At 43.6% G+C, this 14,706-nt stretch overlaps 1 protein-coding gene across 1 annotated transcript in view; it reads left to right on the forward strand.

The window, feature by feature from the left end:
• Positions 1–7,210, forward strand: part of LOC122943630 (calcium-activated chloride channel regulator 4A-like) — a 307,666-nt gene extending 300,456 nt beyond the window's left edge. Inside the window, exons 13-16 of the mRNA XM_044301515.1 lie at positions 349–516; positions 1,503–1,742; positions 5,942–6,199; positions 6,413–7,210. Coding sequence (XP_044157450.1) covers positions 349–516; positions 1,503–1,742; positions 5,942–6,199; positions 6,413–6,561 — 815 coding nt within the window. The 3' untranslated portion in view covers positions 6,562–7,210. The remainder of the gene's footprint in view (positions 1–348; positions 517–1,502; positions 1,743–5,941; positions 6,200–6,412) is intronic.
• Positions 7,211–14,706: the final 7,496 nt, after the last annotated feature.

Genomic DNA, 14,706 nt, shown 5'->3' on the forward strand with positions numbered 1-14,706 from the left:
GCAATAGACAGGTCAGAGACTTTGAATCCAATAGAGAGAGTCTAGCACAAAATTGAATCAGGCGAAGCCTGAAGACCAGGGAGTGATTTTAAACCTTCTGCCGATTACATCATCTTTGGATGTTACAGTAGCTGCCTGGGCAACTGCAGTTCTCTGGATCCGAACCAGAAACTGGTGCTGGTCAGGAAATGTTGGATAGGCCCAGAAGAAAATCTTGAAGAGGAAGCAGTGCTCACATAAGTGCCACCTCCTCCTGAAACAGCTGATCGATGGGGGTGCCAGAAATCAGACCCCCGCCAATTTGATATTGATGACCTATCCTGATCTGTTTAAAATGCTGTTTTTTAGGTCCTGATATTATGAAGAATGATGGAATATATTCAAAATACTTTACACAATTCTCAGCAAATGGAAGATATGGTTTAAAAGTGCGAGTTGAAAACAATGCTAAGGGCAAAAGTCGATTGGTCCTCCCCAAGAACCGCGCTCTCTATGTTCCAGGATATATAATAAATGGTAAGAGAGATTTGAGACAATTTATTAACATAGAAATTAACTCGGACAATTATTTTGCAGCAATTTGAGAATTTTCAGTGCACACCAAGCAACCCTTAGGCCCCTTTAACACGGGTGTCATGGATTTTGTCCGGATGTGTTGCGGGCGCATTCAGCAGGACCTGCTCTGACAATAACGGCTGCGCGATCAAGTGGATGAGTAATGTTTTTATTATTTTTTTACCCTCAATTGACATGCTATTATTTTCCATTCTAACCATGTTATAATGGAAAATAATAAAGTGAATGGACCTCCACATCATCTCCTTAGCAACCATCCGTGAAAATCGCATAGCATCCGCACTTGCTTGCGGATGCTATGCGATTTTCACGCAGCCCCATTCAATTCTATGGGGCCTGCGTTGCGTGAAAATGCAGAAAATAGAACATGCTTCAATTTTCACACAACGCACAAGTGATGCGTGAAAAACATCGCTCTTGTACACAGCCCCATTTAAAAATGAATGGGCACGGATTCAGTGCGGGTGCAATGCGTTCACATCACACATTGCACCCGAGAGGAATTCTCGCTCGTGTGAAAGGGGCCTTAAGAAGATATACCTCCAGTTATAGAGATCTGATGTGTCACATGACACATGTCCGGAGTTATAATTTATTTAGTCTGGGCAATGAGGCCCCCATTGAAAGCTAGAACTAGGGTTCCATTGATTTTTTGTGACTGCATTTGAGTGAGAGAAGCTGACAGGATCCATAGGCTCAGATATAGTCTTCTCTTGCCAAGAAGAAATGCAAAATTTATGCTCCGACATCCTGCAGTGCTATCAAAGGCAACACAAATAATATCTTTTGGCAGAGTCCACAAGTCATTACCCAGACAATGTAAATTGGACAATCTACAAACATTTGTTTATCCAAATTATTCAATGTCCTTTAATTTCCTTATTAGTTGAAATAATCAAAATCTGTTACTGGAAATCTCTTTGTAGGCACTGTTGTCATGAACCCTCCACGCCCTGAAATTGCAGATGAAGACCTTAATGTTGGAGAATTCAGCAGAACAGCTTCAGGAGGATCTTTCTTGGTATCTAATGTGCCCTCAGGTGGTCCTCCTCCTCAGCAAGATCTCTATAAACCTGATAGAATAAGTGATTTAGAGGCAAAAGTTGATAATGATATGATTGTGTTATCTTGGACTGCCACTGGTGATGATCTGGACCAGGGGAATGGTGAGTAATATATTTATTAATCCCTTTCCGTATATGTAATGTGAAATTTGCAAGGATGTGAATGGAGTGGACCCTGGATAGGAGCTGAACCCACCCAACCATTCAATATACGATGGGTGACAGCTGTGTTATTCAGCTGACTCTCATCTGCAATAAGGTTACGGCCACAGGGTGAGAGAGGCGCTCTGAGGGTAAATAGGTCAAGATACAACAGCTTTCTTTAAAAACGGGTGGATATAATAAACTCACCAGTTTTTGGTTGCACCGAAATCAGGTGCAACTGTATTGAAGGTAGGCTGTGGGATTTGTAGGTAACAGGTTGGTGCTGCCAGATGCGTCAGGAAACCCTTGGGGCGAAGGCCAGGTCGCCACTCGGGTAAATATTGGAAAACGTATCTCAGCTTGTCATGGTGGAGTGATCCAGCCAATAGACGATCGTAAGGCGCATAACTACAACCCGATGCAGGATACAGCAAAGTTTATTACGAGACAACGCGTTTCGGGGTCTCGATGACCCCTTTATCAAGTCTACAAGGGACATAAATAGTAAAAATATAGTAGAAAATAAATAGTAGAAAATATATGTATATGTATGTATAAAAGTCATATATAAAATTTGATATATAGAGATCTATGGACATATACCTGCATGAATAAATAAATACATAGGTAAAATAGAACACATAATTGATTGAACAAGTACATCAGTGAGTATAAGAAAGTATATATAAAAAGAAATCTGTAGGTATATGCTTATGTACATAAATAGATAAATAAATAAGTAACAATTAAAATACTTCATTGAGTAAATACATCAATAACATAAATTCATCAGTAAATATATATAATAATAGTGTATACATAATTCATTATGCACATAACTAATGTATACGTAATTCAATATGACGAGACGTTTTATGTTGATAGGACTAACATACGTTAATACACATTGACAATTTTTTTTTGCGTATTTAAAAGTACCTGTGTCACCCCAGTTTAAGTGCAGCTGGGTGTATACTGCCTGGTTCCTTCTAAAAATGGCGCATGTTGGTGCCTATGCAGTCATGTAAAACAGAGAGTGAAGGTTTTTAGAGAGTTGACTAGGGCAGAGTAACAGGTAAATATATACCTTTCCCTTTCCCTTCTCCCCCCCCCCTATATGTATGTAACTGTTTTGGAGAAGTGGACCTTTGAATATACGTAAGTGTGTCCATTTAAGGATAATTACCTTGTTTCAATTGTAGATAGAGTTTGTGTACCAGTTTGTTGGAGCGTTCTCGCTACAGTCATGCACGTGGCACATGTGGAAGGGACGCGCAGGCAGGAAAGTCTAACACAGGGGTCCACCGCCCTCCCGATATCAACCCCTGTGTTAGCGCACGCACACTTTCCTGCCTGCGCGTCCCTTCCACATGTGCCACGTGCATGACTGTAGCGAGAACGCTCCAACAAACTGGTACACAAACTCTATCTACAATTGAAACAAGGTAATTATCCTTAAATGGACACACTTACGTATATTCAAAGGTCCACTTCTCCAAAACAGTTACATACATATAGAGGGGGGGGGGGGGGGGAAGGAGAAGGGAAAGGGAAAGGTATATATTTACCTGTTACTCTGCCCTAGTCAACTCTCTAAAAACCTTCGCTCTCTGTTTTACATGACCGCATAGGCACCGACACGAGCCATTTTTAGAAGGAACCAGGCGGTATACACCCAGCTACACTTAAACTGGGGTGACACAGGTACTTTTAAATACGCAAACATTTTTTGTCAATGTGTATTAACGTATGTCAGTCCTATCAACATAAAACGTCTCGTCATATTGAATTGCGTATACATTAGTTATGTGGATAATGAATTATGTATACACTATTATATTGTCCACTCAATATTTTACCTATTTTACCTATGTATTTATTTATTCATGCAAGTATATGTCTATAGATCTCTATATATCAAATTCTATATACGACTTTTATACATACATATACATATATTTTCTACTGTATTTTTTTACTATTTATGTCCCTTGTAGACTTGATAAAGGGGTTGTCGAGTCCCTGAAACGCGTTGTCTCGTAATAAAGTTTGTTGTATCCTGCATCGGGTTGTGGTTATGCGCCTTACTATCGTCTATTGGCTGGATCACTCCACCGTGACAAGCTGAGATACGTTCTCATCTGCAACGGCTGGGATTGGAGATAACAGCTAGCAGTTTAACCCCTTAGATGTAGTGGTTAATAGTGACCTCAGCCTCTAACAGATTAGATTAGAAAGAGGGAGAAGATATCCTTTGTCACCCCATCAGTCCCCCTGTGACAAGAGATTATCACAGCAGCCAGAAGCCTAGTAAAAGCCCCAGGTCTTTCATTCGAGCGCTGCTATTTCACCCTGCCAGAAGCCAGGCACCATACATTGTAAATCAGAAGTATTACAATGTATCATACAAGAAATTACAGTTGCAAGAAAAAGTATGTGAACCCTTTGGAATGATATGGATTTCTACACAAATTGGTCATAAAACTTCATCTAAGTCACAACAATAGACAGGAAATAGACAATCACAGTCTGCTATAACACACACAGAATTAAATGTTACCTGTTTTTTTTTAACACACCATGTAACATTCACAGTGCAGGTGGAAAAAGTATGTGAACCCCTAGACTAATGACATCTCCAAGAGCTAATTGGAGTGAGGTGTCAGTCAACTGGAGTCCAATCAATGAGATGAGATTGGAGGTGTTTGTTACAGCTGCCCTGCCCTATAAAAAACACACACCAGTTCTGCCTGATGTGAATGATGCCTCGCACAAAATAATGTATTTCATGGGAGGATACCACAGAGGAAGCCACTGCTTTCCAAAAAAAACATTGCTGCACGTTTACAGTTTGCACAAGAGCACCTGGATGTTCCACAGCAGTACTGGCAAAATATTCTGTGGACAGATGAAACCAAAGTTGGGTTGTTTGGAAGAAACACACACCACTATGTGTGGAGAAAAAGAGGCACAGCACACCAACATCAAAACCTCATCCCAACTGTGAAGTATGGTGGTGGGGGCATCATGGTTTGGGGCTGCCTTGCTGCGTCAGGGCCTGGACGGATTGCTATCATCGAAGGAAAAATGAATACCCAAGTTTATCAAGACATTTTGCAGGAGAACTTAAGGCCATCTGTCCACCAGCTGAAGCTCAACAGAACATGGGTGTTGCAACAGGACAACGACCCAAAGCATAGAAGTAAATCAACAACAGAATGGCTTAAACAGAAGAAAATACGCCTTCTTGAGTGGCCCAATCAGAGTCCTGACCTCTACCCGATTGAGATGCTGTGGCATGACCTCAAGAAAGCAATTCACACCAGACATCCCAAGAATATTGCTGAACTGAAACAGTTCTGTAAAGAGGAAAGGTCAAGAATTACTCCTGACCGTTGTGCACGTCTGATCTGCAACTACAGGAAACGTTTGGTTGAAGTTATTGCTGCCAAAGGAGGTTCAACCAATTATTACATCCAAGGGTTCACATACTTTTTCCACCTGCACTGTGAATGTTTACATGGTGTGTTCAATAAAAACATGGTAACATTTAATTCTTTGTGTGTTATTAGTTTAAGCAGACTGTGATTGTCTATTGTTGTGACTTAGATGAAGATCAGATCACATTTTATGATATGACCAATTTGTGCAGAAATCCATTTCATCCCAAAGGGTTCACATACTTTTTCTTGCAACTGTATATAGTATAAAGTCCATTGGTTGGTCTTAGTTGGTAAATAAAGAATAATAAAATGTTTACAAATATAAAAAAATGCAAAAAAACCTATATTTTCCCATTTCTTCCATAATAATATAAAGGAAAAAAATCTGATTGGTTGCTATGGCAACTAAGCCAGTTTTACTTTACACCTGTTTTAATAAATCTTCCCCATGTTATCCTTCACCCCCTCCCTCCTCCTTATGGAAGCCTTTGTAGCATTCCTTCCATCCCCTGCCTATGCGTGTGTCAGGTAGAGGCCAGTCTCCATCTTGGAGTGGTGGTTGGCGACAAACTTGGAAAAGAAGTACATGGACAGGGCATTTTCTGATGCAAGAATAGTGACAGGGCGGAAACCTTGTGCTAAAGTCTGTGTTTAGATAGATAGAGACAAAATCAATTATTCAAGAATAAATGCATTTCTCACTCTTTTCTGCAGTTTCAAGTTATGACCTAAGAATGAACACCAATCCCAGTGACCTCAGAACCAACTTTAACGGATCAGCACAGGTTGACATTGCCACCCTTACACCTTTACCCGCTGGATCCAGAGAAACATTCTCATTTGTGCCAGAAAACGTTGTTCTAAAAAATGGCACTGTCCTTTTCTTTGCTTTAGTTGCTGTTGATAAAGTCACTCAACGATCAGATGTATCAAACATAGCCCAGGCCGCTCTCCTCATCCCCCCAACACCAGCTCCTACAACTGAATCCACTACTACCAACCTGACCACAACTGAATCCACTACAACCAAACTAACCACTCCTGAATCCACTGCTACCAACCTGACCACAACTGAATCCACTACAACCAAACTAACCACTCCTGAATCCACTACAACCAAACTGACCACAACTGAATCCACTACTACCAAACTGACCACAACATCAACAAAACCTGTTGATCCCCCCTCTAATGACAGCTCTGATGGACTTAACGTAACACATATTACGCTGATAGTGTGCGCAGCTGTTATTGCCATCTGTATCATTATAAGTATTACTGTCTGCATTGTCAGCTGTCAAAGGAGGAAAAGTAATCCAGAAGTGAGAGTATGAAACGGAAAACTACCCAGATTTGTATATTAAAATGTCAATTTCATTGTTAAAATATTGCAGATGACTTGTGAAATGCAGTCATTCTATAAAATGCTTAAAACCCACAGGCAAAATAATCTTTATACATTCCCTAGAAATTCCATAGTATATCTAGCTTGTCTTAGGCGGTGTGAAAATGATGAAACTGCAGCCCAAAACTTGCATAAGGCCATTTTCACATTACTATTTTGTTTTCTGTTCTGATCTGTCATCAGAAAAAAAAATATAAAAAAAATGGATCCTTTATTTTGAGCATCCATTGTGTTTATTTTGAATCCATTTTGTCAGTTATGTCAGAGATCTGTTATTTTAGACGGGAGAAAAAGTCCTGCGTGGACTAAATGGATGCAAAATTAGCACAATGGAGGTTTAAAATAAAGGATCCTTTTTTTAGATATTGTTTTTTTTATTTTTCATTTCTTCTGACTGATCAGAAGAATGGGAAACAGAATGTTGATGTGAACCTGGTCTTAAATAAGTAAATCTGTGCTAACTTTAATAAATAAAAGCCTAAAATGATACAATTTCGGCTTTCAGAAGCAGTTTCTTCATAGTATTTTCTTAATTCTTAATTGTAATTGGTTGTGTTTCACATGTTTCAATCTGTCAATAAAATCTGAATATTTTTATTTAGTTGATGCCTCATATACCAGTTTAAGTGCATGTGTAAGACAAAGTGCCAGCCTAGAAAACGTTTTTGTGTTAAAGGGACACTGTCACCTGGATTTTACTTACTGAGCTAATAACATCACCACATTAGTCTCCACAATTTACATAAAAATTAATCACCACCCCTGACATGTCTGTTTTAATGGCTTCATGCATTCCCCACATGCTAACAATTCTGGAGCATCTATTATTATGTCTCTATGTTGTCCCATTCCTCTATTATTTCTACTGGAAGTTATGAATAATTGCTAGCAGTCTGCAGTAAGGGTACAGAGGGGCGGTAACCAGTTAGGGGGGAGGGGGTGTACATGCTGAAAATGGCAGCATTGATTGGATTACTGCCCTGTGTCTTTAATTTGGTCTATAATAATCGGTTTTATTAATATGTAAATTACCTCAATAAGGAGCCCAAGGGGACATCCCTCTGGCAGTTGGAGCCCAGCCGCTCCCATTACTTCGGAGCCCACCACCGCCCCACTGCTAATTTATTCACTGCTCAGCGCTGACGTAATGTTTGTGCAGCGCCCTGGCATCAGCCTCACAAAACTTATTGCGCATGCACCAGCTGCACAAACATTACGTCAGCACTGAGCAGTGAATAAATTAGCAGTGGGGCGGTGGTTGGCTCCGAAGTAATGGGAGCAGCTGGGCTCCAATTGCCAGAGGGATGCCCCCTTGGGCTCCTTATTGAGGTACTTTACATATTAATAAAACCGATATTATAGACCAGATAAAAGACACAGAGCAGTAATACTAGTATATTTTAATATTAATCGTGGAGACTAATGTGGTGATGTTATTAGCTCAGTAAGTAAAATCCAGATTACAGTGTCCCTTTAAGAAAAATGTACTACTGCATGCAACTCATATTGTAATTCACATGGCTTCACAATGATGCAATGTTAGGTTGTAAAAGCCAGTTTGCTAATAAAATGTGCTCATCTCTCTTCCGTTTTACATGATTCCGTTTGTTAATAATATGTACCCCCTCTTGCCTCTTATTTAATCTTAAAGTATATCAGGTCAGAATTGAATAACCTAGGCATTTTATAGCATGTCTATATCCATATACTGCTTGCATCCTCCTCACCTCCCAGCAGGTGCTCAGAACTCTCAAAGGCAGTAGATTTGGCCTTTATTAAAAATTTTCTACAGTTTTTTCCTCTATAGCTTTCACTTTCAGTGCATCTGTGAACTGTTGCTTTCTGCTTCACTGTCAATCTGTCTGGTTCAGGAGTCAGGAAAGCGCCTGCACATATCCCAAGCAAACATAGAAAAGAGAACAAGATCCAGAGAAAGCCAAAATTAATGTTTATTAATCACCACCCCTGACATGTCTGTTTTAATAGCTTCATGCATTCCCCACATGCTAACAATTCTGGAGCATCTATTATTATGTCTCTATGTTGTCCCATTCCTCTATTATTTCTACTGGAAGTTATGAATAATTGCTAGCAGTCTGCAGTAAGGGTACAGAGGGGTGCTAACCAGTTAGGGGGGAGGGGGTGTACATGCTGAAAATGGCAGCATTGATTGGATAGAGTGAGTGTGTGCAGGTACACCCCCCCCCCCCTTCCCGACTTTTTACCTCCCTCTGTACCCTTACTGAAAGCTAGTAGCAATTCATTCATAACTTCTAGTAGAAATAACAGAGCAATGGCACAACATACAGACATAAGAATAGATGCTCCAGAATTGTTATTACATGGGAAATGCATGTAGCTATTAAAACAGATATGTCAGGAGTGGTGAAAGGTCCTCTTTAAACTGAAGTTCTAGAAACAAACAATCAGAATAAATCAGGACAGGAAGGAACAGCAACTAAGATGGACAGCTGTACGGATCAGTGGCAGAAGTCTAACCACTGTCGAAGTGACCAGTTTGACTTTGGGCCAAACCCTAAGAGATCTGGTCTTCGCCACAGAGGGACGACCAAATCGCTACCTCCTGGGATGGTCCCAGTAAATTTGGCCGCTGACCGGCAAGGAAACAGAGACGCTGGTGCAAGGCACCAGGAATCCAGGAATACAATACAGAACACTGTTCAGACACAAGACCAGGATACAGGATCACAGACAGAGCCACATAGCTAGGAACCCATGCTAGTCAGGATACACAGAGCATGGCGAACATAGACAGATCAGAACATAATCAGAGAAAAGCAAGCGTGTCTGGAACCCATGCGGAACAGGGAGAATGGCATTCTCAGACAGACATGAGAAACCAGAAACATGGTGTTCATAGACCTGACCTGAAGACAGAGCAATATAGAAACATGGTTACATAGCCTGAAACCCATGCGGATTAGAGTACAAGGAACATGCCATTTAAAGACATACAAACATGCGGAACAGGAAGCATGGAGTTCACAGACAGAAATACAAACATGTCTGAAACCTGTACTGAACAGGAAGCAGGGTGTTCACAGACAGAAATACAAATATGCCTGGAACCCATGCGGAACAGAAATCATGGCATTCACAGACAGATCAAGACAAAAAGACATTACAACTAGGGATGAGCGAACCCGAACTGTATAGTTCGAGTTTGTACCCAATTTTGGGGTGTCCGTGACACAGACCCGAACATTTTCGTAAAAGTTCGGGTTCGGCACTTTCTTGGTGCTTTTTGAAAGGCTGCAAAGCAGCCAATCAACAAGCGTCATACTACTTGCCCCAAAAGGCCATTACAGCCATGCCTACTATTGGCATGGCTGTGATTGGCCAGAGCACCATGTGACCCAGCCTCTATTTAAGCTGGAGTCACGTAGCGCCGCACATCACTCTGCTCTGATCAGTGTAGGGAGAGGATGCAGCTGCTGCTGTTAGGGCGAGATTAGGCACTAGACAGGGATTTACTCAGCAAAAACACTTAATGAAGTGATCGATCTACAGCTGTGAATCATTCATCTTCTGCTATTCAATTGCTCACTGTTTTTAGGCTGCCCAGAACGTTTTTCAGTCACTTTTTTCTGGGGTGATCAGTGGCCATTTTGTGTCTTGTGGTGCCACCAAGTCCATTTAACTATCAATAGTGTGTTTTTTTTTTTTTGCTATATCCTACATCAGGGGCTTGGCTGTGCTTGCTATTTTATTGAGGGGTGAAATACAATTGCCAAAATAGCAGTACCCTAAATCTGGTGTTTCAGCTGTGGCTAGCCAATTGTAATACTATCTGCTGTCTGGCAAAGGATATATTTTTGTTCTGGGTTGAAATACATTCCCAAATTAGCAATTCCCGAAATCAGTGGTTTCTGCTGTATCAGGCCAACTTTAAATCTATCCATAAAAGGGTATATTAGATTGAAGGTACGGATAGGGTCATCCTCAATAACTTCACACGCTACCGTGCATTTCCAAGTCTAATTCTGTCCGTAAACGTATACCTGTCATCCAGCGCCTAAATAATAGGCCTAAAATTTATATTCAGCTAAATCTGTGTTTATTGCTGTGGCTGGTCAATTTATTTAGTGTCCGCCAAAGCACAGTTTTTGTTCTGGGTTAAAATACAATTCCCAACTTAGCAATTCCCGAAATCAGTGGTTTCTGCTGTATCAGGCCAACTTTAAATCTATCCATAAAAGGGTATATTAGATTGAAGGTGCGGATAGGGTCATCCTCAATAACTTCACACGCTACCGTGCATTTCCAAGTCTAATTCTGTCCGTAAACATATACCTGTCATCCAGCGCCTAAATACTAGGCCTACAATTTATATTCAGCTAAATCTGTTGTTACTGCTGTGGCTGGTCAAATTATTTGGTGTCCGCCAAAGCACAGTTTTTGTTCCGGGTTGAAATACAATTCCCAACTTAGCAATTCCCTAAATCAGTGGTTTCTGCTGTATCAGGCCAACTTTAAATCTATCCATAAAAGGGTATATTAGATTGAAGGTGCGGATAGGGTCATCCTCAATAACTTCACACGCTACCGTGCATTTCCAAGTCTAATTCTGTCCGTAAACGTATACCTGTCATCCAGCGCCTAAATAATAGGCCTAAAATTTATATTCAGCTAAATCTGTGTTTATTGCTGTGGCTGGTCAATTCATTTAGTGTCCGCCAAAGCACAGTTTTTGTTCTGGGTTGAAATACAATTCCCAACTTAGCAATTCCCTAAATCAGTGGTTTCTGCTGTATCAGGCCAACTTTAAATCTATCCATAAAAGGGTATATTAGATTGAAGATGCGGATAGGGTCATCCTCAATAACTTCACACGCTACTGTGCATTTCCAAGTCTAATTCTGTCCATAAACGGATACCTGGCACCCAGGGCCTAAATACTAGGCCTACAATTTATATTCAGCTAAATCTGTCGTTACTGCTGTGCCTGTATTAGTGTAATACAGTACCTAAATAGATAGCCAGATAGTGTTAGGTGTCTGCAATAAAAGGGCTGAATTTGAATTCAATACATTAGGCCAAATAATTTTTTTCTTATTGTGGTGAACGGTAACAATGAGGAAAACATCTAGTAAGGGACGCGGACGCGGACATGATCGTGGTGGTGTTAGTGGACCCTCTGGTGCTGGGAGAGGACGTGGCCGTTCTGCCACAGCCACATGTCCTAGTGAACCAACTACCTCAGGTCCCAGTAGCCACGAGAATTTACATGCGATATTTGGTGGGGCCCAATGCCGTTCTAAGGATGGTAAGGCCTGAGCAGGTACAGGCATTAGTCAATTGGGTGGCCGACAGTGGATCCAGCACGTTCACATTATCTCCCACCCAGTCTTCTGCAGAAAGCGCACAGATGGCGCCTGAAAACCAAGCCCATCAGTCTGTCACATCACCCCCATGCATATCAGGGAAACTATCTGAAGCCTCAAGTTATGCAGCAGTCTCTTATGCTGTTTGAAGACTCTGCTGGCAGGGTTTCCCAAGGGCATCCACCTAGCCCTTCCCCAGCGGTGGAAGACATAGAATGCACTGACGCACAACCACTTATGTTTCCTGATGATGAGGACATGGGAATACCACCTCAGCACGTCTCTGATGATGACGAAACACAGGTGCCAACTGCTGCGTCTTTCTGCAGTGTGCAGACTGAACAGGAGGTCAGGGAGGAAGACTGGGTGGAAGACGATGCAGGGGACGATGAGGTCCTAGACCCCACATGGAATGAAGGTCGTGCCACTGACTTTCACAGTTCGGAGGAAGAGGCAGTGGTGAGACCGAGCCAACAGCGTAGCAAAAGAGGGAGCAGAGGGCAAAAGCAGAACACCCGCCGCCAAGAGACTCCGCCTGCTACTGACCGCCGCCATCTGGGACCGAGCACCCCAAAGGCAGCTTCAAGGAGTTCCCTGGCATGGCACTTCTTCGAACAATGTGCTGACGACAAGACCCGAGTGGTTTGCACGCTGTGCCATCAGAGCCTGAAGCGAGGCATTAACGTTCTGAACCTTAGCACAACCTGCATGATCAGGCACCTGCATGCAAAGCATGAACTGCAGTGGAGTAAACACCTTAAAAACAAGGAACTCACTCAGGCTCCCCCTGCTACCTCTTCTGCTGCTGCCTGCCTCGGTCCTCTTCTGCTGCTGCCGCCTCGGCCTCTTCCTCCGCCTCTGGAGGAACGTTGGCACCTGCCGCCCAGCAAACAGAGGATGTACCACCAACACCACCACCTCCGTCACCAAGCATCTCAACCATGTCACACGGCAGCGTTCAGCTCTCCATCTCACAAACATTTGAGAGAAAGCGTAAATTCCCACCTAGCCACCCTCGATCCCTGGCCCTGAATGCCAGCATTTCTAAACTACTAGCCTATGAAATGCTGTCATTCAGGCTGGTGGACACAGACAGCTTCAAACAGCTCATGTCGCTTGCTAGTCCCACAGTATGTTGTTCCCAGCCGCCACTACTTCTCCAAGAGAGCCGTGCCTTCCCTGCACAACCAAGTATCCGATAAAATCAAGTGTTCACTGCGCAACGCCATCTGTGGCAAGGTCCACCTAACCACAGATACGTGGACCAGTAAGCACGGCCAGGGACGCTATATCTCCCTAACTGCACACTGGGTAAATGTAGTGGCGGCTGGGCCCCAGGCGGAGAGCTGTTTGGCGCACGTCCTTCCACCGCCAAGGATCGCAGGGCAACATTCTTTGCCTCCTGTTGCCTCCTCCTCCTACTCGGTTTCTTCCTCCTCTTCCACCTGCTCATCCAGTCAGCCACACACCTTCACCACCAACTTCCGCACAGCCCGGGGTAAACGTCAGCAGGCCATTCTGAAACTCATATGTTTGGGGGACAGGCCCCACACCGCACAGGAGTTGTGGCGGGGTATAGAACAACAGACCGACGAGTGGTTGCTGCCGGTGAGCCTCAAGCCCGGCCTGGTGGTGTGCGATAATGGGCGAAATCTCGTTGCAGCTCTGGGACTAGCCGGTTTGACACACATCCCTTGCCTGGCGCATGTGCTGAATTTGGTGGTGCAGAAGTTTATTCACAACTACCCCGACATGTCAGAGCTGCTGCATAAAGTGCGGTCCGTCTGTTCTCGCTTCCGGCGTTCACATCCTGCCGCTGCTCGCCTGTCTGCGCTACAGCGTAACTTTAGAATTCCCGCTCACCGCCTCATATGCGACGTGCCCACCAGGTGGAACTCCACCTTGCACATGCTGGACAGACTGTGCGAGCAGCAGCAGGCCATAGTGGAGTTTAAGCTGCAGCACGCACAGGTCAGTCGCACTGCGGAACAGCACCACTTCACCACCAATGACTGGGCCTCCATGCGAGACCTGTGTGCCCTGTTGCGCTGTTTCGAGTACTCCACCAACATGGCCAGTGGCGATGACGATCAGCGTTACAATACCACTTCTATGTCTCCTAGAGAAAACACTTAGGGCGATGATGGAAGAGGAGGTGGCCCAGGAGGAGGAGGAGGCGGAGGAGGAGGAGGAGTAAGAGGGGTCAATTTTAGCACTTTCAGGCCAGTCTCTTAGAAGTGACTCAGAGGGAGGTTTTTTGCAACAGCAGAGGCCAGGTACAAATGTGGCCAGCCAGGGCCCACTACTCGAGGAGGAGGTGGAGGAGGATGAGGATGAAGCATGGTCACAGCGGGGTGGCACCCAACGCAGCTCGGGCCCATCACTGGTGCGTGGCTGGGCGGAAACGCAGGATGATGACGATACGCCTCCCTACAGAGGACAGCTTGTCCTTACCTCTGGGCAGCCTGGCACTACATGAGCGACTACATGCTGCAGTGCCTGCGCAACGACAGCAGAGTTGCCCACATTTTAACGTGTGCGGACTACTGGGTTGCCACCCTGCTGGATCCCCGGTACAAAGACAATGTGCCCACCTTACTTCCTGCACTGGAGCGTGATAGGAAAGATGCGCGAGTACAAGCAGCACATTGGTAGATGCGCTACTGAGAGCATTCCCAAATGTCACAGGGGAACAAGTGGAAGCCCAAGGCCAAGGCAGAGGAGGAGCA

Source organism: Bufo gargarizans, chromosome 7, assembly GCF_014858855.1.
Source record: "Bufo gargarizans isolate SCDJY-AF-19 chromosome 7, ASM1485885v1, whole genome shotgun sequence".
Classification (NCBI taxonomy): Eukaryota; Metazoa; Chordata; class Amphibia; order Anura; family Bufonidae; genus Bufo; species Bufo gargarizans.